General features: G+C 47.2%; 2 protein-coding genes and 1 long non-coding RNA gene across 15 annotated transcripts in view; 1 reads left to right on the top strand and 2 right to left on the bottom strand.

Moving 5' to 3' along the window:
- Mbtps1 (membrane bound transcription factor peptidase, site 1) overlaps positions 1-3,278 on the bottom strand; it is a 49,324-nt gene extending 46,046 nt beyond the window's left edge. The window contains exon 1 of one of the 2 annotated variants that reach the window (XM_003461960.5): positions 3,124-3,278. The gene's annotated coding sequence lies outside the window, so the exon portion shown is untranslated. Of the gene's footprint in view, positions 1-2,874; positions 3,023-3,123 lie in introns of those variants that run through there. The other variant, XM_013158841.3, reaches the window with a different exon arrangement.
- LOC101787696 (uncharacterized) lies at positions 3,195-6,633 on the top strand. 2 transcript variants are annotated; one of them, XR_010047078.1, is made up of 3 exons: positions 3,195-3,356; positions 3,794-4,038; positions 6,250-6,633. It is a non-coding gene; the product is annotated as an uncharacterized LOC101787696 (long non-coding RNA). The 2 variants fall into 2 exon arrangements; XR_010047079.1 differs by having other exon boundaries at positions 3,308-3,400.
- Positions 5,837-24,835, bottom strand: Hsdl1 (hydroxysteroid dehydrogenase like 1). 11 transcript variants are annotated; one of them, XM_063247729.1, is made up of 6 exons: positions 24,699-24,829; positions 16,828-16,889; positions 13,712-13,896; positions 12,472-12,917; positions 12,035-12,262; positions 5,837-7,859 (listed from the first exon to the last, which is right to left on the bottom strand). In XM_063247729.1, exons 3-6 carry the CDS (start codon positions 13,866-13,868, stop codon positions 7,752-7,754), a joined length of 939 nt encoding a protein of 312 aa, XP_063103799.1. In that variant the 5' UTR covers positions 13,869-13,896; positions 16,828-16,889; positions 24,699-24,829; the 3' UTR covers positions 5,837-7,751. The 11 variants fall into 11 exon arrangements, with proteins under 11 accessions (XP_063103799.1, XP_004999995.1, XP_063103800.1 ...); XM_004999938.4 differs by having other exon boundaries at positions 13,712-13,937; positions 24,699-24,823; XM_063247730.1 differs by lacking the exon at positions 24,699-24,829 and adding an exon at positions 19,342-19,795.
- Positions 24,836-24,863: the final 28 nt, after the last annotated feature.

Below are 24,863 nucleotides of genomic sequence, written 5' to 3'. Positions count from 1 at the left end.
AACCATATCCTAAAAGATATTATTTCTACCTAAGGATTTTCCATGAGTATGCCTATACATCTAATACAGGTATAATAAAAAATTAATTTGACATCCAATACTAAAAGACACAGTTTAAAAGATATATACCGGGAATAAGATGTGAGAAAAAGAGACAAAGTACAGGAAATAATTATTTGCACAACCAACTGGTCCAGCTGACAGCTGCTAACATTCCTTGCAGTTCTAAAAACTCTTAACTTGCATAGTGAAAGAACATCACAAAGATATATTCCTGGGTGTAACTTAAATATATCTTAAATTGTTTCCTTAAAAATAATTTAAGGGGCTGGGGATTTAGCTCAGCGGCATAAGCGCCTGCCTTGCAAGCAGGCAGTTGTGAATTAGACTCCTGGTACCGATAAAAAGGAAAAAAAAATTTTTAAAAATGTAATTCAGATAAGAGGAAATTACTGGTATCACATGATAATCATTTAGCTATGCAGTTATACCTTGCTTCTTAATAAACTAGTTTCCGTAAGCCTGAAGACTGAATTGTATCCAGTTTAATTAAAAGCTGCCTGAAAAACTAGCACTTGCATAACTAATTGCATAGCTGACTGTATTACCACTGTTTAACAAGCTAACAATTAAGCAATGCCAGAACACACTATCTTAAAATAAAGGTGTATTCTTCAGCCTGATTAACTATTTCTTTTGGCACATTCTGTGCATCAGGGAGTATTGTATTTTTTTTAAAAAAATTCTTTAGCCCAATGTGTCAATAGAACACCCCTGTCTAGCGTCTTCCAGCCTCCTTTTTCCCGTATTTGCTCTTGGCTCCGAGCAGTCTTCTCTTATCCCTTGGCCATCTAGAACAGGCCAGCTCCAGTAGGCAAAGACATACTTCCTACCTCCCACATCTTACATTGGTTTGCTTAAGCAAACAGAACATTGTCAAAATTAATAAATCTACTTAATGGATTTCTGCAACACATCAAAATGGATTAGGCCACAAGGAAACAGAAACCAGCTTCTTTTTTAATCACTGCAACCTGCCTCAAAGGAAAACACTGAAAGTGTCCATGCTGTCTCCCATCTTTGTCTGTAACCTAAAGCAGAATAAGGAAGGTTAAACATCCTGTTCTTAGGATTGGAGGGAAGGGGGAGAGGGGAGAGAAGGAGAAAGAGAAGAGACAGAGACAGACAGACAGAAAGACAAGACAGGAGGAGACAGAGAGGACCCACTAAACACACTAATGGGAACTGTGCAGTTCACCCCTGCTTTCAGTCTTCCTAGTTTTGTTTTTCTACTTATTTCTGACACCTGTGGTGGCTGCCATGCAAATAAAAAGGCAGGCTAAGAACTATCTACCCTGGGACGACAGAAAATACAAAAAACATGAATTTGCAAGGAATGATAAAATTTCTTTTTTCTTTTTCTTTTTTTTTTTGGTACCTGGGATCAAACTCAACCTCATGCTTGCCAGGCAGGCGCTTAGGGCACTGAGCTAAATCCCTGGCCCGATAAAATTTCCTGACCAGAACAGATATCCACTTATTTCTAGGTGATTCAAAGATCCTGCTGGAACTGCATTACAGCTTCCACTTTTACACAGAAACAAGAAACTTGTGATTGTATGGAGCTCCTGGGGAATGTAGTAGAAACTTAGGGGGCCCTAATGAACAGCTGCTGTTGATGGCTCTCACACACTGCAGCATAAAATAACAATTTACAGAAAGTGTTCTGAATGTCAGTCTTGATGGCTTATGCCTGTTATTACAGCATTCAAGAGGCTGAGGCACAAGGATCACTGAGAGTTCCTTGCCAGCCTGGGCTACATAGTAAGTTCAAGGCCAGCTTGGCCTTTGTAGAGAGACCTTGTCTCAAAATACCCTAAAAATATGTATGAATAAAAAAATGTAGACTACCCATGCAAAAAAATATCATTCAGTCATAGGAAGGAATGAAATACTGATACATGCTATAGTGTTTTCGTGTAGCTGAAAAGACTTTAAGTGAAAAAAGGTCACATACCATATGACTTCCCATCTGAAGAGATGAAATATTCAGAAACCACAACTCTAGGGAGACAAAGTGGATTAATGGGGCCTGAAAATGGGTACTGACTGCAAACGAACACAAAAGAACACAAGGGTCTTCTTGGGGTGATTGAAACCTAAGAGCAGATTGTGGGGATGACTGCACAAATCTACATTTAATGTGGTGTGTAAATTTTACCAAAATTAAGCTCTTACATGAAAACTTAACTATACTAAGGAAGACTCTGCAGCTCAATAACAACAGAAACTGAGAGAAGAAATGCCCTTTCACAAGCCCCTCCTTTTTATACACTTGCAAACCTGAAACCCAGATTAAAGAGGCTCTAGCCTCTCCAGCATAGTGCTACAAAGGGCTTTACAATTCAACCTCCAGGTCTTCTCACTTGTGTCATTTGGAAGTGTCACTCAGAATTTAATGTAAAAGTAATTTTTTTTAAAAAAAAGTATTTAATTTGCACCAGCAAGACAAGATTTTCAGGGGTTTCACAGACACAAAGGCTAAACGTCTCACTAAAATTGAAGCAGACGATAGACAGCGGTCTTAGGCAGTAGTAACACAACCATGCCGTGGCAGGCCAAGCTCTAAGACGCCACAGGTTTAAAAGGCATTCTGGTTCTGAGTTACCAGTCTCATCTGTACACTGAGCCACAGGTCGCGTCCCAAGCATTTGTGGCGCAAGGTGCACGAGCAGAGAGGCGGGAGAAACTGCGGTCTCTTAACACCTGACACCTGCAACTGCAGGGGAAGCCCCGGGCCAGGGTCCGCACACCGCTTCGCTCTGTTACCTTATTTCACGTAAAGAAACAACAAAGTGGCACAAGCTACCCAACCGTGTGCAGATGCGGGACCCAGAGGGACGGGCCTGGCGGCGTGCAGCCTGAAGGACCTCCGAGCGGTGGCGGCCGGGCCCGGCGTTCTCCAGGCCGGCGCCGTCTCGCCGCAGTGCGGAGCCGGCGGGAGGGTCAAGAGGAGCCCGGCGCCTCAGGCCTCGGGCGCGGCCGGCTCAGAGGACGCGTGCGGCCGCCCGCAGGCGAGGAGGGGCAGCGGCTGGGGGTTCCCGGCGCAGGCTGCTTACGTACCTTCGGGCGCCTCAGGCTCGTAGCCGGGGGGCCCGGGATAACGGAGCCTCCGCCGCTAACACGCCGCGACTCTCCATTCGGGGGTGTTTACTAGCAACTCTCGCGAGACCGCGCCACCAGCGAGGAGACCCACGGTCGGGAGCGTCAGCGCAGCGTGCGCGCTCCTGGCACCCAGGGCCGCAGACGCGTACCGGGAGATAGACGGAAGTCTCGCGACACTTGCGGCCCGACTTGTGAGTACCAGAGCGCAAGTGTTGTTGCACTGAGCTAGGGCCAGGTTCGTGGTAACAAAAAGCTTCCCCTCTAGCCAGCTTCCTCCGTGTTGAAAGCGCGTTACCCTAGCGCTCTTTCAGCCAAGCCCATATCCAAGCAAACTCCGGTCCTCCCAAACTGGGGTGGCCCAGGATCCCGACCCTTGCCAATGGATCTGAACCCACGCAGACATGGAAACCCCAGATCCCATCTCCACCAAGTCCTAAACCCTAAACTCTTGGCCCGACTGCTGGAAGGGTTCCTCTGCTGCTAGGGTGTCTGAGCTTGGTGAAACAGTAAGGATTTCATTAAAGCCAAATGCGTACTTTCCTTTTTTGAAGACTCACGCTTCATGTATAGAACAAACATCTGCAATTCCCTGGAAAAGTAAACCTTTATTCAAATTGTCATTTTATAGAATAATGGCTGATGGTACAGACACCAGCTGAACAGGGGAAAGCCAGAGTTCACACGTTGAAGGTCCTAAGCCCAACGACTACTACACAAGCACAAAAGATCCTGGAGGTCCTAGTGGACCTGCACAGCTAGCAGCATCATGTATGGAGACGCTTTCAGGTCACAGCTTCAACCTGACAGACACCAGACGTTGACGGCAAGATTGCCCATGGAGATACGTCTCCACAGCTTCCCCACCAGCACACGGTAAGCTTTATTGCTTTTTTGAGGACAACAGCTTCATGTTCATGGTTCCCAGGTGGTGTCTGAGTTACGCAAGAAGGGAAAAGCACTAACTGAGCCCAGGGCCTGCCACACTTCAGTTTGTCTTTGGGTGTCAGTACCTACACCAAAACTGGGTTATTCACTGGGATCTCAGGCTGGCAGGCTTCCCAAATGAGGCTCTAGAGGTCAAATGAGATTTGAAACAACCAACCAGTGGTGAATATCAGGGGGAACAGAGGAAGACCCTACATGGGGTTCTAACTACCTGGCTCCCAAGGTTGACAGGCAGAGAGAACATGTTTGAGGCAGACATGTGGTCCATCATGCATATACAGTGGGCACTGTCGGAGACCTCCTGCCTAAGAGCCTACCCTCTCCATAAAGAATGAACCCAGTTTTCCCAAGCTCATCAACCCCACAGTCTACCTTAAAAGTGCTCATAACACTTGGTTGCATTAGCCAACAGTTGGACAGAATTATGTAACACAAAGCCCATTTTATATAGCTGGGTCTCTGTATCAGTAGTTTCCATATCCACCAGCTCCACTAATCCTGGATTGAAAGTATCTGGGAAAAAACTGTGTCCATACTTGGTATGTATAGACTTTTATTTCCTTGTCATTTTTCCCTAAACAATAACCACCCCATTTACATATCATTTATAGATTAGGTATAAGTAACCTAGATATAATTTAAAGTATACGCTAGGATAGACATAGGTGATATACACATATTACACCATTTTCTGTAAGAACAGCCTCTGCAGATTTGAGTATCCACAGTGGTCCTGGAACCCAACCAACACACACACCAAGGGATGACTGTGAACAGTAACCTTGTGCCCACATGCCTGCCTGCAAGGCCCCGGGGGCCAGGGTTAAACTGCCTGTCACTTACCTGGGGAAAGATCAAAATCCAAACTTTAGTTTCTGCTCAGTGTATATATATAGCTTCCACACCACTGCACAGTTAGTACATTATATCTCGATCACTAAATTCTAAGGGACTGTATGCACTGAGAAACAGTCATGGACAGACTAGAATTGGTTTTGGACAACACAGAATATCAACACTGAGAACATACCATTTAACCCCTTGGTTCCCAAATGTGACAAGATCTTATGTAATTGAGGTAGGAAAAAACCCAAAACAGTCCTCAGAGATGTTGCTATTTGCTGTCTTTTTTGGACAGGGTGTTGCTGTGTATTTCAAGGTGGCCTTGAACTTACTAAGTAGCACAAGCTGGCCTCAAACATAGTGATTCTCCTGCCTCAGCCATCTGAGTGCTGGGATTACAGGTATAGTCCACTGAACACACTATAGCTTTTATCCCCATCACACAACTGCAACAGCTTGTGGCTAATCACCTACCAGCTCCATGCTACCAAATTCAATAAACCCATCTTCATCCTACTCAGTCATCAGCTGAGATCAGGATGTCACTCTAGTGTGTCAAAAGCTCACCAGGCATGGTATGCACGATTTTGTTATGAAAGCATCAGCCCCTCCCACAATACTGGAGCTTGAACCTTGAGCATGCCACACAAGCGCTCTACCCCTGAGCTACATCCCTGGCCTTTTTGTATGTGTTTGTTTGTTTTGAGACAGGATGTCACTAAATTGCTCTGGCTGAGCTCAAACTTTTGATCTTCTACCTCGGTGTTCCAAGTAGCTGAGATGCCAGACAAACATCAGCTTTTATTAAAATTACAAACTCAGTGTTCACAGGGTAACCTTTAGTCATCATTTCTACAAGGAAAAAATAACCAGCTTGCAAACATTTGCAGCAAAACCTCTTCCAGAGGAAAGAAGCAACTTCCTTTATTGTTACATTTTCAATTCACAGATTACATTTCAAATGTTCAGATTTCCCACATTTTTAAAATAAGCAACCCTATCCACCATGGTCTATTTAACTCTCGAGTGAACCTTCAAAGCAAAAATGTTTTATAAAAGTTAGAAAACCTAAGAAAATTCCTAGTCCTGGTCTTTCACAGAAGCTATAGACAACTACGCACCACAACCGCATCAATAAGCATTTTTAGCTGGTCCTGCCAAGGTAGATTTAAAACACTGCCGACAATGTATGTTTACGTGTTCTCATCACGTAGCAACACAGGACCTTACCAGTAACTGATTATGGTTTACATGAAGTAGTTGCTGTTTATTACATATTCATAAAATCTCCATCAGTGTGGCCGGAAACCAGGAGGACTCTGAGCTACTTCCACCAAAACCTGTGCTGTTACCCAGGATCTCCAAGGGTTTGGTTCTCCATTTTTTACATTCTGAAGACAGGATCGAGGCGTGAAAGAGCTCTGGAATTAACACTGATCTTCTGTGTCCAAGTCACAGGAAGAAATGCTACAGGAAGTGTCGCTGCGGGGGGAAGCAAACAATCAGTCCTGACTCCAACCTACTTCCGACCTTCTGCGTCAGTGTCACAATATCAAGTTCTCAGTTTTAAATCCCTACATGCTGCCATATTCTTATAGTGACAAGGTTTTCAAAGTGCTAGGTATGTGGCCCTCAAGCATGACTGCGTTATAGAATCTGAATTAAAGATATTTCACAGTAGGTTTCAGTGCTAATTCCTATTGTGGGGGCTTGTGCATAATTACCTTCACATCAATGGAAGTGTTCACTACAATGTGTAAATTCATTACACGGCCAAAGATGGGCTGCTAACTTACTATTTCAACATCTATGTCACACACATAATTTGTCAAAATTTTAACCACTCTTCATAAATACATCAAGAATGCTACTGGAATGGGATAGCACAGAAAAGTGTACGAAACCCAGATTGAAAAGCTCTAGGGGGCTCAATTTCAGTTATAAAATGGATAATAGGCTGAGAAATCACAATTTATTCACATTATCTTATAAATCAAAAGATGCCTGAGGGCAACCCATTACATATCCAAATTGAGGATTTCATTCTGTGGAGCTCGGGAAGCAGTGCTGGGCACGGCCAGCCTACACCACCGGGGCAGGCAGGCCTGTTGGGTGTTTGGGGGAAAAACCCAGACTCGTAACACTCCGTCAGGTTCCACGCTGCCTTGACAAGAAGTCTCCTTTAAAGTAACTTAATCACACACAGAGTTCCTCGGACACCCGTGGCACATATCACACATGGTTCTCTATGGAAAGCTCGGGAAAGTGGCATCGACACGCAGGCACACACACACACCAAAACGGGAGCTGCGCAGGAGGACACACAGACTTCTACAATACCACCATCCACCGCTGCCCTCTCAGCTCCGAAACCTTACTTTTCAGTACTTTTCCTGTTCGACACTTGAAAACCAAGACCAGGAGTCATCTACAAAGGGAAAGAGGTGATTTCCCTCACAAAACAACACCAGAAATTCTAAGAGCTGACAGATCAAATCCTAAGTGCTGGGTCACTGCGGCTCCTAGCACAAGTTACACAAAGTTTGAACAGATTAGGCAAAAAGCACTGACATTTAGGTTTCTTCCATCAGTTCTTTATGCTTTAGTTGTTATCGACTCTGTGCCATCCAGGGGACCCTAGAGGTTTCCTCACAGCACTCTCAAAGTCTGCTTTGCAAACGATGAATCAACAGGATGCTAGATCAGCAGTTGTGAAAGAAAACACATACAATAAATTAAACGTTCTTCTCCAAATGTCAGAATACTGCAGGTTACCACGAGTTGGCAGATGTCACCGATCATCCCGATTCATCTGTGCAGGATAAGGCCTCCTTTCGTAATGAGCGGTTGAGAATATTTGCGCCCCACACCCAGAGCCATTCAGGCATATACTGTGCAAAAAGAAACTGGAAAGAGAAAACAGCGAGAAGGTTAGCATCTCAAACCATCACTGCTGAAGAGTCAGGTGCACAGATAAGCGCATGACTTAATCCGATTACCTGCCCATCAACCGCATTACATAGGACAAAGGGAAACGTCTGCAGGTACTTCTATAGTGAGCATGTCTCTGCATAAAACACCACCCTAGACTCCACAGGGAGCAGACATGCTCACTACCAGCAGGAGCCACCCCCTTTCTGTAGTGAGGCTGGACAAACTTTTGAGAAGATAAAAGTAATAAATAAAAACAAAAAGACAATTTCACTTTTACTTAATGAACTGCAACTTCATTAGTGCAAGAAAGTCAGTTGGAATAAGCAGAGGTACTTGTAGTTAGTATCCTAGGAGAAACTGGGTGTTGGGAGACACACTAGAGAGACCTGAGGAACGCCAGGCCCTTGGACCTGTGTCTGGGGCCAGGATGAGGGGCTCAGGCAACCAGGGTTGGGTCCTGCTGCTGCTGCTCCGCTCCGAGGGTGTCAATCTGGGAACAGATGGCACTGTCTGGAAGTCTGTTTGGATCACACTGGGGATGGGTGCCACTGGTATCCTGTGGGTGGAGGCAGGGACACCACTCAACATCCTGAAATATACAGGACGGTTCCTTGTCAAGGAATGAGCCACCATGAGAGCCTATGGCGATGTGATGGAGAAACCTGCACTCCCTCTGACAGATCTGACCCTAAACAAACGTTCTGACACCTCATTACATTCCAGCCTTGAACTGAACTCTGATGACATGGAGGTCACTCAACTCTCTTCCCAATATGTGGCCCCAACTCCCTCTGCACCTCCAAGGCCCACACTAAATAAGGACAAGTCTGCATATCACTAACTGCCCCACAGAGTAAGGATCAGCTCTGCACCACTGAGTACCCGACAGTGGCAGTACAGCTGCGGTTGTGTAGGTCAGTCATCCGAGAGACGGGAGCCTGTGGCCACACCGCAGCATCCTGGAATTTCCTTAAAGGCTTCAGTGAGGAAAGACCTGCTCACTCCTCCTTGGAACCTGTGCCCTAAGACAAAGCATTCTAAACCCAGGGAGATAAAAGGCATCCAGTAGTGGTCCCTCTGGAGGACAAAAACGTGGACAGGTGACACAGACTAGATCAATAGCCCCCCTCTCTAAGATGACAGTCTGTGCATTTTTAGTGATTATTTAGTGGAGAAGTGGTGTCAAAAAATCGGTTTTTTCACTCCATTCTTGACCACTCTGTATTTGGGAACAGCATCAAGGTGTGTCCCCAGTTGCAGGAGGGAGCCACAGTGCACCATCTCTGGCTGGCACCTCAGGCAGCGGGGCAGAAGAGCCACTTGCAGAAGAGAAACCTTGATGCCTGGATGAACTCAAGCTGACTCACTGGTCCCCTGGCTAACAAAGGTTACCAAGAGGGAATGCCAAGCTCTGCACACAGGGAACTGCGGCTGAGGGAAGGGGGACGTGCAGGGGGCTGACGGGTGGACGGGCTGCAGGGCAAGGTCTGCTCCACACTGGGTCTGGCCAGTTCCTCCAGGCTCAAGGAAGCACTGCTCCTCTGCATCAACCCCAACCCAGTCTCCTGAGGAAGGGCAGTCCTCGGAGACCCAGGAGAAGGAGGAAGCCATGGCCAATGTGCCTGGTCAGCTTTGTGGAAATCTACATTAGCAATTAAGACGCGGATGCCATTCCTTCCCTAGAGGCTGAGCCTGGTAAGGCTTACAGACATAAGGACTAAATGGGAATGGAAAGGATGGGGAAGAGCTTAATTAACGTAAGCTAGAAGCCGGGTGTGGTGATGCACAGGTGTAATCCTAGCACTTGGGAGGTCGAGGTAGGAGGATTGCCTAGAGTCTAAGGCCAGTGTGTGAACTACACAGTGAGACCCTGTCTCAAAAAACCTAAATAAATATCAGAATCTAGGGTCCTCAACCTGCAGTTATCTCAGAGGCTGAAGGTGCACTTCCTCAACCTGCATGAGCAATGCCCTTCCCAGCTCGGGCAGCCGCTGTGATGCGATCCCCACCCGGCTTCCCCGCACCCTCGCCCCCACACCCTCGCCCCCACACCCAGCCCCCTGCAGCAGCTCTTCCTGCACCTTTCTCTGCGATGCTGGAGAGCCTGAGACTCTCACCCAAGGCTCTTCTGCCTCCGTGCGCCAGCAGATGATGCCACCCACCCCCTCACTGTCTCACCGCCACACACTCCTCCCCTGCACCCCTCTGTGTCCCACACGCACCAGTCACCCGCACTGCCAGCTGCAGCTGCCTCCTCCTGTTTTGAATCTTCCCCAGGACTTTCAAAGCCAGCTTGGCCTCGTTCTCCCCGCTCCTCATTTCCTCCTCGTGCGACCTGAGCCCACCTGAGCCGCAGCACCACTGACCCTGAAGCACAACCCTTCCCTCCAGCCCTCCGTTGTGGAAGGCACTGGTACTATCTCACGGACTCTCAGCTGGGGAAGGGAATGTGCGTGCAATCTGAATCGCTAATGCAGTTTCCAGCAAGCTGAGCAGACACATTGACTGTTGCCTCCCTCTGCTCCTCAGCTAATACTAAACTCTGCACAGCATTATCTCACTCACAGTGCAGAAGGCACCCTGGAAAACAGCACCAAATAAAGCTTCATTCCATGTCTGGCCTGTCAAGAGGCCTGAAACCCTCTCGTACACTGAAGCCTGACAGAGGTCCGAAACCTTGATAAAGTCTGGATCTCTGGGCCCTGGGGGAACTGTGTTCACAGCAAACAGCAACTACAAAATGTAAGTTGCAGTAGCAAACCATACCAAAGAAGTAAGGTTCCACTGAAATAGCAACTGATGCACCTCATCTTCGCAGTGAAACTGGAAACAAAACAATGCTCCAGTAACACCTGAGTAAAGTAAAAAGAAAGTTTAAAAAACTGAGAGTTCCGGCCAGACCTGGTGGCACACACCTGTAACTCCAGCACTCTGGAGGCTGAAACAGGAGGATCACTATGGAGTGAGCAGCCAGCCTGGACCGCACAGGGAGACCAAAAGCCAACCAAACACCAGCAACCGAAAAAAAGGGAAGTTTAACAGTTCTACTTAAAAAGTGATTCTAGGACTTATATTAGCTACACAGAATTTCTTGACAGAAAAGCACGTCCTTAAGGAATAAAAACAAATCTGTGATTGAGATGTCAGTGTCTCATAAACACAGTGAACATGTCTGTAGTATGTAACCCTACCCTCACTCTACTGTCATTTCTAAGGGCTTCACGGTCAGGGGCTTCTAAAACGACTACTTAGTTTTCTGCTTTGCTCAAGCAGTTAAGAATCTGAAAACAATCACCTTAAGTAAACTGCTTCTTGTTAAAGAAAACCTTTAGCCAAATCTTTAACATTTAATCTTCAATTAACTGTTGATTTACTTATATGTTTATAGTGGTAGATTTAATAATCTTTATATTAATAGTTTCCAAAATATTTGGTAATTTTAAAAACTTCAAGTATTAAAGAAAAATCTAGGGCCAGGGGTTTAGCTCATCGGAATAAATGCCTGCTTGGCAAACACAAGGTCATGAGTTTGATCCCTGGTACCAAAAAAAAAAAATCTAAATAAGAGCACAAGTATTTTCTAGATAACAAAAAAATTTATTATTGCAAATAAAATATAAATCATTATGAGGTCTCTCCCTAACACTCAAAATCACAATTTTAAATACTTAGACAAAATTAAATATTTTTAAAAGAAATCCAAATCGTTGTCAGATCTGAAAAAAATGTTTTAAAAATCCTATGCTTCTTGAGCAAATGGTTCTAAGTATATTCAGACATGCTGTTTGATCTATTTTATGGCTGTATGGTTTTTTTAATTAAACTGTTTAGATGTACGCCTTCAAACCTTCCTGGCATCCTTACTTTGAAATTCTCATATAAAGTTTTAGTATTTTTACATTACTACTATCCACTTATATTGAAAGTATTTTATCTTTCACACACATTGAACTTTTGAAAAATTTTAGTACAACCAATACACTGTAATAGAATTTAGGATCTTAACTGAAATCAGTAACGGCATAAAGTTGAAAACGCGGAGTTCACAGTTCCTTTTCCATGTCAGGCTTCCATCAAACTCCTACATGCCAGTCAGAAAGCTGTAGAATGGGTTAACCCGACCCCCAAAGCTGAAAGCGTGCTCTACCTGAATAGAGTGAGACCAGTACCCCGTGGTCCTTTTGGAAATTCCTAGGGTAGAAACGGCATGATGGGCATACACTTTGGGTGAAGGCACCAGCCACGAGCATCTGTGCAGAAAGCTCCGAGGAGCAGTGGTGTTGGTAGCTACGCAGAACGGGATGAGACTCTGTACGAAGATTCCTTTAGCAGCGTACTCGTACTGCAGCGCTCTACTGAAGTGGTCTAAATAAGCCTGGTAAAGCAGAGGGAGAAGAAGGCTTTTAATTCTGAACCTGAGGGAAAAGGCAGCAGTAAAAGAGACTTGCTTCCTATCGTTTCAGGAAAATAATACAGCATACGCAAATTTAAGTTGCTGACAAAGCACTCAACAAATTGAATCTAATAATTGTAATAAGTGCTCTATTGTATGAGGATTCTTTCTTTCAGAAAGTAAAGCCTGACCTTAGAAGCGGAAAACGCAGCCAGCTGGGGAGTGGGTTTGCAGCAGGAGCCGGAAGAGATCGTGACGATGGCCCCTTTCTTCCTCTCCACCATTCCCGGCAACACTATGTGGACCATCAGACTAGCGGCGGCAATGTTCACATTTATGATATCCCAGAGCTTGTCCTCGGAGACCTGGGCGAAATACTGGGGGTAGGGATAAGAGACGCCTACATTATTTACCAAAATCCCAATGTCTCTGTCTTTCACAGCTTCTTGAATCAGATGGTAGATCTCACGGCCTCTGCTGAAGTCTGCAACTATAACATCTGTTTCCACTCTGTAGGTGTCAGCGATGTTTTTAGCAACATTCTGTAACTTCTCTTCGTTCCGACTAATTAGAATAATATTGAGACCTCGGCTTGCTAACTCTTCAGCATAGGCCTTTCCAATCCCGTCGGTCGCACCTAGGACGCAAGCCAGGAAATATGAGCATGCTCAGTGCACGGTGTTCTTTAAAATGGACCTGAACTACACACCGAATTTAACCAGGGAAAAATGACCCCTGAAAACAAGAGTTCTAGTAGCTAACTGTTAAAGACAATGCTGCATCAGTAACGTGAATAGCGTGAGCTAAACCCTTTCCCACATACCCTACCAGACAAGGAACCAATTTACATTCACCAAACTGCTCAGAGAGACAGGAGGAAGTTGTTTCCAAACTTCCAGCTGGTTAGTGTGGGCGCCAGCGGGTGCCATTCTGGGGCACAAGGCTAAAATGAAATTCCAAGTAAGTGAAGCATTGTGAAAGTGGAGGAATTTCTACGGACAATTTCAAAACACCAAAAAGGAATGGTGAGAGGCTAAGACAGGAGAATCTCAAGTTCCTGCCCAGCCTGGGCAACTTACTATCCTGGTTAAGACTCTGTCTCAAAATAAAAAATAAAAACAGTTGAGAATACAGCTCAGTGCCAAAGTCTTGAGTTCAATCCTCAGTACAACCAAAAAATAAAATTAAAAATAAAAGGGGAGAAAGTAAGGGGTGAAGAGGTACGGGTTTAGCAGGCCTGTGAAGAGGAAAAAAATAAGACACAAATCATGAGGCAAGTTTTCCTACAATGAGACAAGTAAGAACATGTGAAGATAATCATAACAAGAATCGTAAGATTTTTCTCATTGTCATATGCCCAGGAAAACAGTACAGCTCAAACTTAAATTATAATCTAAACAGAAAAGAATATCTGAACTCAAACTGCATTACCACTGACGATGGCCCATCTTCCGTACTGCTTGATCAGGTCTGCTCTGCTCCCCAGACGAGGGATAAAATGCAGTCTGATGAGGCTGTAGAAGTCACAGACGACAGTGATGCTTTTTCTGGCTGTATACCAGGCTCCAACCAAAGCCAGAGCCTCCATGTAGCAATTGCAAGACCTGGCGATTTCCCTGTACAAGAGGTAGAAGCTGTCAACAGCAGCCATGGCAACCTGCAGGGATGGAAAGAGATCCCTGCCTGAGTCAAACAGACATGCAAGGGGATCAGGTCTTGACAGTTTTGCAATTAAACAACAGAAACTCCCCACAGAACATGTGGCCTGCAGACACAGTCAATGCGTGATCTCATTATTTAGCACCTGTGGTTTACAAAACTCTTCCAGGAGATTAATCAACATAATCACCAAGAGTGACCAGATTCTTTCTAAATCTGACACTGCTTTGGATGCAGAAATAAACACAGTGTGCTCGGGCCCTGAAAAAGCTCCTACTTAGAGTAGAAAGAAGCACAGTTTTTCATTCATACGCCACCCAGGAGACACATCCATCTCTCTGCTTGTTTTATAGAGGACCTGACGCCCCAGCAGAGGCAGCAGAGATAGGATCAGGACACAACCTTGGCCTCAAGCAGTTTATAATCCCCTTGGGACAAAAATAAGTTTTCAGAAAGGTTGGCAACATCTTACTAACTTGATTTGTACACTGTTTGCTTTGCCTGGCCCCTTAGGCTTGAGTGGAGACAAATCCAGCAGAATCCATCCACATCCACGCAGCAGGCAGTGCCCACGGAGACAAAGTTCTGTGTACTTTGAAAGGTGGTAAGATTCATATAATTTTGCCTCTGTGTTTAATGAGAGGCATGAAAATGGCATTTGATGGTGACAGACGTGTGCAAAAGCCAAGCAGAGCTGGGGATTTAGCTCGGCAGCATAAGCGCCTGCCTTGTAAGCGCGTGGTCATGAGTTCGATCATCCGTACAAAAAGAAAAAAAAAAGCCACGCAGAGAGAGCCTGACAAAGGCCCGGCAGGGGGCCTGGAGTGTGACCAAGGGAGGTGACCCTCATCCCAGACTGAACTGGGTGACCATTGTGGGCTAGAACACACTAAAACTGTGTCACAGGTAAAGTCAGATTACAGAGAGCTCAGACATACACAAAAACAGATACTGCTTAGAATACGTGTAAGAAAGTTAATTTTAAGCTAAAAAAGAAAAAAATGTAAAACTAGGAGTGGCATCTTAAAGAAATCCCATTAAAATAGGGGAGGAAAAGTCCTGAAAGAAAGAAAGAAAATACTCAACAATGATGGCCACACTTAGCATAGGCCTAAGGAAGGCATGAATTCCTTCCTGCTTCATTTGCAGAGTGAACAGTGAACTGAGCAAGACAACACTAATAACCACATGGCACACGGGACACTATATGACACCATGAAGCTATGAAAAACTGCGGGATAAATAAGATCATGCAGCCCAAATCACAAAACAACAAAAGACACAAATGCAACAAGACAGGACACTGAGTGAGGGGACAGGCAGGCAGCAGGACTCCCGAACGCCCCCCACCCCCACCCCAGGAGGACATAACCTTGTCAGCAGGAAGCCTCGCACATTCCCACCTTACTAATTACACTGATGGCTCGTTAAATTAAGTTAAAAAAAGTTTCTCTCAAAAAATTCGGCCACCATATTTCTTACAGGGAAAATGCTGTACACTGGCGCTCTGTTCAGAGAAATTCACTCCCTTCAGTAAAAATTCCAAATGAACCGGAAGGGAAAACATTACAAACTTCAGTGAACACAAACCGAACACTTCGAAAAACAATTACAACACAACCGTTGCCTTCGGAGTCATTTTTCCCTTGGGTCAGATTATCTGAGACCTCTTACGGTTCATGGTTTATATCTAGATGCCCAAGAGCCTCACACAGCGTTGGGAGGTGCCAGGTTTCGGGGCTCAGGGCTGCCTCGCTGTAGGAGACAGGGTCTGGTGGCCCGAGAGAGTTTAGCTCCCTCCACCCAACATGCCCGAGCTGGGCACCCTGCTCCACCCAGCTCTGGGCCTCTCCCCTGCCTTCCTGCCTTGGAGTGGCTAACCTGGGCTGTAACCTGGGCTGTAACCTGAGCCAAAACAAACCTCTTCTCCCTTAAGTGGTGGGCACTGAGCACCTGGCCAGCGATGAGGGAAGTAACTAAGGACAGAGGTCTGCTGAAAGCTGTCTCGGCTTTCTGACGAGTGTCTTTCTGACGAGTCTGCCGTGTAGTAGAACAACGCCCCCTGTCCCAAATCCTCTGAAATACCATTCAAAGCTAGGCTCATCTGCCTCAAAAATGTCCTTCTATGCTGTGCATGCAACCGCCTCTCCAGGCCTCCCAATGCTGACTGGAGAGGGTCGTGCATTCCCACAGCCCCTTGTTCCGCTGTCCCAGGACACATCCCTGCTCACGCCACCACCGGCTAGAGGTGACAGAGACCAGAGTCGGAGTATTTGCACCGTGACTCAAAAGTCACCACTGCAGTACCTGCCCGGAAAACGACCGAGACATTGATTTCTTATAAAAACACTGAAGGTTGAGATGGGGAGGTCAAGCCATCCTAAAGTGAAGAGCTCCTGACATCACCTTTTCCACTGCTCATGCAGCTTCTGTCTTCACAAAACACTTTGCCAGGCAGAAAGCACACACAAAACAAACTCCCTGCAGGCACTAGGACTCCTCAAAACAAAATGTAACAAAAAATAAAACCATAACTGAAGAATACCCTGAGGCCTGCAACAATGCATCTGCTGCTCCAACACACCTGCAAGTTTACCTAGGATGCTAGGACAATGCTTTCAACAAAAAATAAGCACCACCCAGTAAGACCTGTGGGCTGCTGGCAGCAGTGCCCACACCAAAGTCCAGGAAGCAGAGGCCAGGGCTCCGGGGCTTCCCAGGTCCTTGCACTAAGGCTGGGTAAAGGGAACTTCTGTCCCCCGGATCCAACTTTTTCAAGAACGCGAGTATTTGCAAAATGAATGTTGAGGGGAAAGTGCCTGACCTCAAGGGGTTCCCCAGTGCCTCTGCCCTGGCTGTCCCCCTTTCTGGTCTTGGCCTTGTCTTACCTCCCCACTGCCAGCTCTGGCCCTCCAGCAGTCTGCAGCTTTGTCCTCCTCTGAAAGCCAAGCTGTGAACAAAAACCAAGAAACTGATTCTTCTTTTTCTTTGCAGCTCACCTAGAAGTGCCTTATATGAAACCAAGATCCAAGTTTGCAAAATTAAGAAACATAAATTCCCAGGCCATAAGTAGGGGGTAAAGCATTGGTGAAGCACGAAATGCCCTTGTCTCAGAATCCAAGGCATAAAGACCAGCCTGGGCACAGTCCGCGTGGCCTTCAAGGCTCAGTGGGGAATGTGCTGTCTTGCACTTGATTTTCTTAGGAATGCTCATCAAATAGGACACAAATCCACCAGTTAGCGTGGAGAAAGATGGCAATCTGTAAGGACAGCAGGGTTCCTCAAGGAAACAGAGCCTGGGCAGCCAGCCAGCATCCAAGGAAGCCAGCATCCAGGGCTATCCGTGGCACCTGGCGCCACCTGTCTCTCCCTGTCTGTCTAGGTTTCTGCTGGGGCCACCTTCCTGGACTCCACCTGAGCCTCCAACTGCAACAGCCCCCCTGGCACCCCTGCTCCACATTCCTGGCAGATTCTGGCCGGCCCATCCGAGCTCAGGTATCCACACATATCTAATCCCTGGGCAGGGCTGGCAGGATAAAGGGTGTCGTGATACTGGGCACAGCCCCGCGCTGTGAAAGGGGCAGAGCTTTGAAGAGGAAGCAGGGCCACTTGTGTGAGTAACAGCCCTCAGCCCACCGCCACCACACAACTGTGTCAGCACCGCTCAGCAGGCCAAGCTCCTCAGCCCAGAGGCCAGCCCTTCTCCCTCACAGCCCCCGGCTCAGAGAAGGAGCTTGAAGTGCTGGCAGACACAGTGTGGTCAGCAGGAGTGGGGCTCTGGCTGTAGCTCTCAGGCTGAGCCTTCTCCTGTCCTGTCCCCACACAGCAACAACATCTTGGTCCCCACCCTGGGACCAGACTACTCAAAAATCTTGCGGACCTTTTTACAGAAAGGAAAATTGCATACAAAATCCAACAGGGAACCTCCCGCTCAGGGCCACCAGAACAGGTGCACCTACCTTGCTGGCGAGAGGCCTTAGGGCCCCCTTGGCCCCTTCCCAGATCACCCCCTGGGAGCCTTGCATACTTGCCATGGCCACAAAACGCTAACATGCAGATCCACCGGCACAATACCCTAAAAGTGTGCCATTATAAATCACAGGGCTGGGAGGCTGTTACACCAAAGTCTGGTCCAAGCCTTGGAGTACAGAAACCCAAAATCCCTGGGAAGCTGGGATTCCCAGTCAATACCAACCTGCTCCTGAATCCAACGTAACAAAGGTTCCTAGTACCAGTGTGCAGAGGAGCTCATGTGACGGAGGAAAGTCCGCATGGAAACTAAACTACTGGGAGAGCATGGAAGACACGACTAGGTGTCAGAGACAGAAGGCACCACGGTGAAGAACCAAGATGCAAAGCTGCTGGTGCGCTGGGAATGCACACAGCCAGCCCGAGCAAGTGCAAGGCAGGGGAAGACGTCCTGAGACAGCACTGCTGCAGGCCTGCCTTCTTGGTGTGATGAAGGCCGGGTCCAAGGAGTGCGTGCAGCAGCTCGGGCCTGGGTGAGGCCACGCCGTGCAATGCTCACACGCCAAATCGAAGTGTCAGGACTTACTCCCTGGACACCAAAGGAGGACACCAACCTGGCTGGTTGCAAGGGCAGCAGAGAGGCAGGCGGGAGGACCCTGAGGTGGGGTGGGGCTGCACTAAAGCCTGGCGCTCTGCAGCCCTCTCTCCTCCCAACATGCCCAAATGCATGTCAGACCCGCCCTCCCAGGAAATAACAGGAAGCTATCGGCTCACTCCACCCTCCTGATCCTTTCCCAGCCGTCCTGCACAGCATGGAAAATAACGTCTAGTGAAAGAAAAACTCTGCACTTTTCCCAAAGCCATTCAATTCCAAAAGTTTACAGCCCTTCACTGGAAGTTTTGAAGGACTTTATCACACGGTTGAGTGACAAGCCGACCAAAGCTGGTGCCATACCAGGTCTGCTAACTTTTCTGTGAACTGATGAGAGGTCCAGTGTATGCTGCGGTCTCATTGTTCATACCTTCCCCTCCCCAAGATCGCAGGGGAAGTGACTGGGTCATGAGGGGTCCACCCTGAGTGAGGACAAGCCCAGAAGGCACCAAGAACAGGCTCTCACCCAGACACACCAGCCAGCGCCCTCCTCTTGAATTCCTTGAACAATGAGAAACAAATGTTGTCTACGGGCTGCCCCATTTACAGTACTGTTACAGCAGCCCACAGACCTAGACTATAGAGGAGCTCAACAATACTACTGCACAGTAAAATCTTGAGCCTGTGTAGCTGACTTGTACAGTTATCATAAAACTTTGTTTTCTTAAAGAGTAGCTAGATGGTGATGGGAGTCTGGAGGTGAAGGCAAGCGGGAGAATTTGGTTAAAGGGTACAGACTTTTGGTTATAAATTCTGAAGATCTAATGTAAAGCAAGGTCACCTGCTCCACTGTCCACTACTCCACTGTCCACCTGAAATGTACCAGCAGGATAGATTCAGTGTTCTGGACACACACAGGGAGTAGATACTTTAACTTCATCTTGGAGGTCATTCAACAATGTATTCATATTCAGATCATCATGTGATGTCATACAGCTCATCGGTGCAATTTTTTTGTCAGTTACACTGCAGTAAAAGTGGGAAAAATAAAAAATTGTAGATTGTCTTAAAAGAAAGTTTCCTGACTCTCCAGAAAAAAGAAAAATCTGTAAACAAAATAGAATTGTCCCCAAAGTAGGAAAAAGAGTAATTCACTATTTTTAAGGCATTTTCCACAGGACAATATTCATCAGGGCTAGATTCATTAAACACCCTAAAGGAGCCAAGCACGGTGGCACACACCTGTAATCTCACCATTCTGGGAGGGTAAGGCAGGAGGAACACAAGTTCAAGTCCAGCCTGGGCTACTGTGCAGGGTGGCAAGACCCTGTCTCAAAAGAAAAAAGAAAAAAAGCCTGGAGCATAGCTCAAATTGAAGGCTCTAGGTTCCCCTCCTAGTGCAAAAAGAAAACACAAAAAAAAAAAAAAAAAAAAAAAAAAAGGAGGAAAGAAAAGCACTATAAAAGAAACATGCACAAAAGCGTCATGGGAAATTAAGATTAAAACTTCAAGAAGCAAAGTCACTTCCACAGCACCGCTGTGGCAGCTGTGACAATCTGACCGTATCTTGGCCCACAGTAGGGCAGCCTTCACCAAGCAGTCCCCATGGCAGCCAAACCAAGAAGGAAAACCTTGGGGAATCCAGAGTTCCAGAAGGGAAGTCCTTGTAAAACAGACATCACTGAGCTACTCAAAAAAGAACCAGACCTGGAAACATGGTCAAAAACACAAACCACGCTGGTTAAGGTGTTTCTCAGGGGTCACGGATTTAGCTCAGTGGCACAAGCTCCTACCTGGCAAGCGCAAGGTCCCGAGTTCGATTCCTAGTACCAAAAGAAAAAGATGTTTCTCACCTTGCTTTTTTGATTTTCTTATGGCACTGAGGGCTGGACCGAGGGCCTTGCACATGCGGGGCAAGCCCTGCAACACTGAGCACGGCCCTGACCCTTCTTTATTTTTCCACAGGCTGGTCTTGAACTTGCAACTTCCTACCTCAGCTTCCCAGGCAGCTGGGAGTACAGGTGTGCACCACAGCTTCAACTGGTCAAGATGTTTTCAAAGAAAATGAAGTATGAGGGGAAAAAAGACAATCTGAGGACCACCAAATACAAGTGGGGCGGGCAGCTCCTCCTCATCCTCACACCCTGCAAATGTGCCCCACTGCGGCAGAAGACTTAGTTGATGTGTTTCGGGACCCTGAGATGGCGAATGATCCTGAATTATTTAAGCAGACCTGGGTAACTGTGTGTGTCCTTGTAAGAGGGGCGGAGAGGACCACACACGGAGAAGGAGACATGAGCCCAGAAGCAGGGGCCAGAGAGCGCGCAGCTGGGATGGTGCACACCATCAAGGGCCAGGACCGTGGGAGGCCGGTGGCAGCTGGCTCAGGTGAGGCCAAGGCTCACTCCCGGAGTCTTCAGAAGCAGCCGCACCTTGGCTTTAGCCCTGGATCTTCGGACCTTTATGTAACAAATCTGCCTTGAACCACAGGTTATCTGTCCAGCAGGAGATAAAGGTGGAGGGAGGAAGCACCAGAGAGATGAATGAGTAAGTCTGGCTTTCCAAAAACAGCAGCGATGAGCTGACACCCTTTATCCACACATCATGTGCACTCACGCTCCAGGTCTCCTCAGAGACTCCCAACCTCCAGTGATGGGGTGCAGCTGAGGCCCCCTTGCTGTCTTTAGCCACAGCAGTCCACGTGTGTGTCCAACTATTCCGGGTGAGGGCTGTTTCCCACTGAAAATGTTTCCACAGAAGTCCCACTTGCACTCGGTACTCCAAGTTCTTCCGGCTGGAGTCCAGCCCTTCTCCTAGGTTCAACCCAGCACCTGCTGACAAGCACCCATGTGTGTCCCCCCCACCCGGTGACCACTTCACCCCATCTGAGTACCTCTCTGAACCCACACTACTCTGTCCCCATCCAAATGTTTTGAGCTGTGCTGTTTTGTTGTTTTGGACACAGGCCTCCACTAAGTAGCTCCAGCTACTTGAACTCCTGATGCAGCCCACGCTGGCCTTGAACTTGCAGTAATCCTCCTGCCTCCACCTCCCAAAGTGCTGAGATTACAGGTGTGCACTACCACGCCACACAGCCCTATCCAAATGTTTAATCTGCCTCTATCTTGGTCTTTCAACTAGAATGTCTCTAAAACTAATTTTTCTATAATTTCGAGAAATTTAAAAAAATATATCCAGTGTATGAGTCCTACTATTCATGGTTCAAACAAAACTTTAAAAACCTTGCTCAGCTACCAGCCTACTTAAAACCAGCCTCTTAGGAGCCCCAGTGGCTTCCTAAGCTGGCCACGCCCCTCTCTAGTAGTCTCCTAGATGCTCAGCCAATCATTCCCTGGCTCTTAGGATACCAGGTATTCACCCCACATGGGTATTCTGAACCACAAGAAATGTTTAGCTGCTTGGCTTAAGTGTCACAAGTGTGTCCCATGGTGGCTTGCGTCCTGCACACAGCATGTGCTAGAGACCCACCCACAACTTGCAGCTGGAGATCTGACGTTCACTCTTGTCCCCTCTAAGCTCACCCTACAATTCGCACGGGAATGTGGACCGTTTTGCTGGTTCCAGGAGCGGTGCTGCAATCCACATTCTTGTCCTCATCTCCTCCAGGGCACCCGCGCCAGAGCTCTCACAGGGACACGCCTAAAGAGCAAGCTGCTGGGCCACATGCCGCTCAGGTACTTCCGACACCTTGGCAATTGCCTTTCCTAAACAACAAAACCAACTCACCTGTACGCTCAATGCAGCAGGCTCACCTGAGCGCCCACCACCGGCCCAGAAGGGAGCTCTGAAGTAGAATCCCAGTTTATATTTCTCTTTTTACTAATGGGGCTGAAATTCTTTTGAAATCTATTTAATGCCGTTTCCTATCTATGAAATGCCTGTTCCCAGTTTGTGCCTTTTTTCTTGGTATTTATCCTTAGAATTATAAGAGTGTTCTATGTATTTAAGATGTAAGTCCTCTGTATTTTTTATGTCTCTTCAGGGCAGGTGATGAACACATAATCCTAATTTTCTTGTAGCCAAATGTATCTATCTTCTTTCCAGTATGGCTCACTATGTTTTACTTCAGAAATCATATTTTAGCCTCAGCTCAGGAAGAAATTTCCCCATGTTATTTTCTGGAAGTTTTATAGTTTTGTTTTTCAGACTGAGCTCTAATTGTCCTTGAGCATTGTAATGGAATTATGCTAGAATCTCATACATCTTTAATATTACTCCACAGCACTCAGCACACTGCTCTGTACACAGTATTTAATGAACAGAATCAAATACTGCCTTGTGTTCAAAGCTCAAATTTCACTCTTGAGAAAAAACTTAAGAAGCACCTCAAAGTTTAAATCAGCACTTCAATAAGGTTATTATTGGTACATCATGTTTTTTTTTTAACTCCTTACCTTCTGCTGCTAGTTCTGATATGCAATTACACCACAGTGAGATTTGAGTGAGAAGAGCAGCAACATAGCAACTGGAAACCAGAATTCTCTCCAGGACCCACTACCTGAGTTTCATGTCTCTGTGGAGTAACAGCACGCTATTGCTAGACATATACCTAAGATAACTGAAAACTGTTACTCCCATTAAAACAAGTGTAGCCATGTTCAGGGCAGCCTTCCTTATTCACCAAGGTAAAAACCCACCGAAATGGCCATCAACAGATGAATGAACAAACAAAACGTAGCTATCTGTATGTATCTCTATATATAGATATAAATACAGATAAATATGAATAGCATTCAGCACTAAAAAAGCAGTGAAGTACTGATACCTCCTACATAAATGAACTTTGAAAACACGATGCCAAGGGACAGAAGCTAGACACACAGGGCCACATGCCATAGGATTCCACCTGTATAAAACAGACGCAACAGGCCAACCCACAGAGATAGAAAGTGGGTTAGGGATGTCAGCAGGAGGAGTGAGGGAGGAACCGAGCTATAACGGAGCTGGGGTTTCCTGGGGAAGAGGAATGACGGAAATATTCTGGAATTAATTAGTGGTGACGCTTGCACAGCACTGTAACTATACTAAATACTACTAGCTGCACACTTTAAAACGGCTAAAATGGAAAATTTTGTTATGCAAACTTTATCTCACTAAAACATATATATTATACCTCCTTAAAAAAAGTGGCATTGATCTATTGAACTCTGTGCCCATGGAATATCCACGCAATGATTACAATCAGACTGAATGGTGCCTAGGCTTGAATCCAGCCCCCACCTAAGAGCTGTGGGTCCTGGCGGAAGGCACCTCACCACCGTACTTTCCTCATTCATCTGTAAAAATGGGTGTAACAGTTTTTGCCTGGGAGTACGATGAGAATTAAATGAGGTAATGCACACGAAGTGCTTTGAACCGTGACCTTTGTAAGTATGCCATAAACCTTAGCTGTCAGCCACCATGATTCAGTGTTTGATATTAACAGACATCTACAAAAAGCTAACTTTATGCAAAAGCCTCAAAGTGTTTTATTCCTAAGGTCTCACTTTATTCCTTTTCCTAACTTATAGAGCTATAACCACACACACACCCGTCTACAGGTGGGGAAACTGAGGCTCAGGAGGTAAAGTAACACCCCAGGGCCCCACGCCTAAGAAGGGGCCGGCCAGAATCCAGACCAAGGGCGACCCAGGTCCCGTGCCCTGGCTGTCGCCCGCGGTCACTGGCACACACCCTGCGGTGAGCGGCCGGGCTGCGGAGTGCAGGCAGGGTGTGACGCGGCGAGGCGGCCTGCAGCACAGGCACAGCCGGCCTCCCCCCCATCCCTCCCGCCAGCACCGGGGGGCTCTCAGCAAACGCCGGGCGCCCTTTCTTTAACAGCACCACTGTGCTGAATTCATTCAAGTCAGAAAATCAGGGCGCTCACAGAACCCTACAAACCCGGGCGTCGGAAAAGGAGAATAAAGAGGCACAAAGAGGGTGATTCAGGCGCCTCTGGGAGGAGGAGCAGGGCGGGGGTCTACGGCCGAGGAGCGCGCGGATTGGAAAGGACGGGGAGCCCGGAGCGAGGGGCCCTCCGAGAGGGCGGAACCAAGAGTCCGGGGCTCTGGGGTGCTGGGGGCCGCGGTCCCGGGGGGCGTGGCTGGGGAACAGCGGGAAGGAACGCTGGGGCCGCGGGGCGCGACTAGGACGCCCGGCTAGCGGCTGCTCGGGTGGGCAGGACACGGGGCACGGTACCTGTAGCGTCGCAGTCTCCAGAACCCGTCCAACCAGACCCACGCGGCCACCGCCCCTGACTCCGCCGTGGCTGCCGCCACCGCCGCAGCTGCAGCCGGCCGTGCCTCACGTGACCGGCGCACACGCCAGCGGGCCCCCCCCACCCCGGCGTCCCTAGCGCAAGAA

Source organism: Cavia porcellus, unplaced genomic scaffold (genome assembly GCF_034190915.1).
Source record: "Cavia porcellus strain 051 isolate PalLab524CR breed Dunkin Hartley unplaced genomic scaffold, mCavPor4.1 scaffold_4, whole genome shotgun sequence".
Classification (NCBI taxonomy): Eukaryota; Metazoa; Chordata; class Mammalia; order Rodentia; family Caviidae; genus Cavia; species Cavia porcellus.
This window is presented reverse-complemented; position numbering and strand designations above follow the sequence as displayed.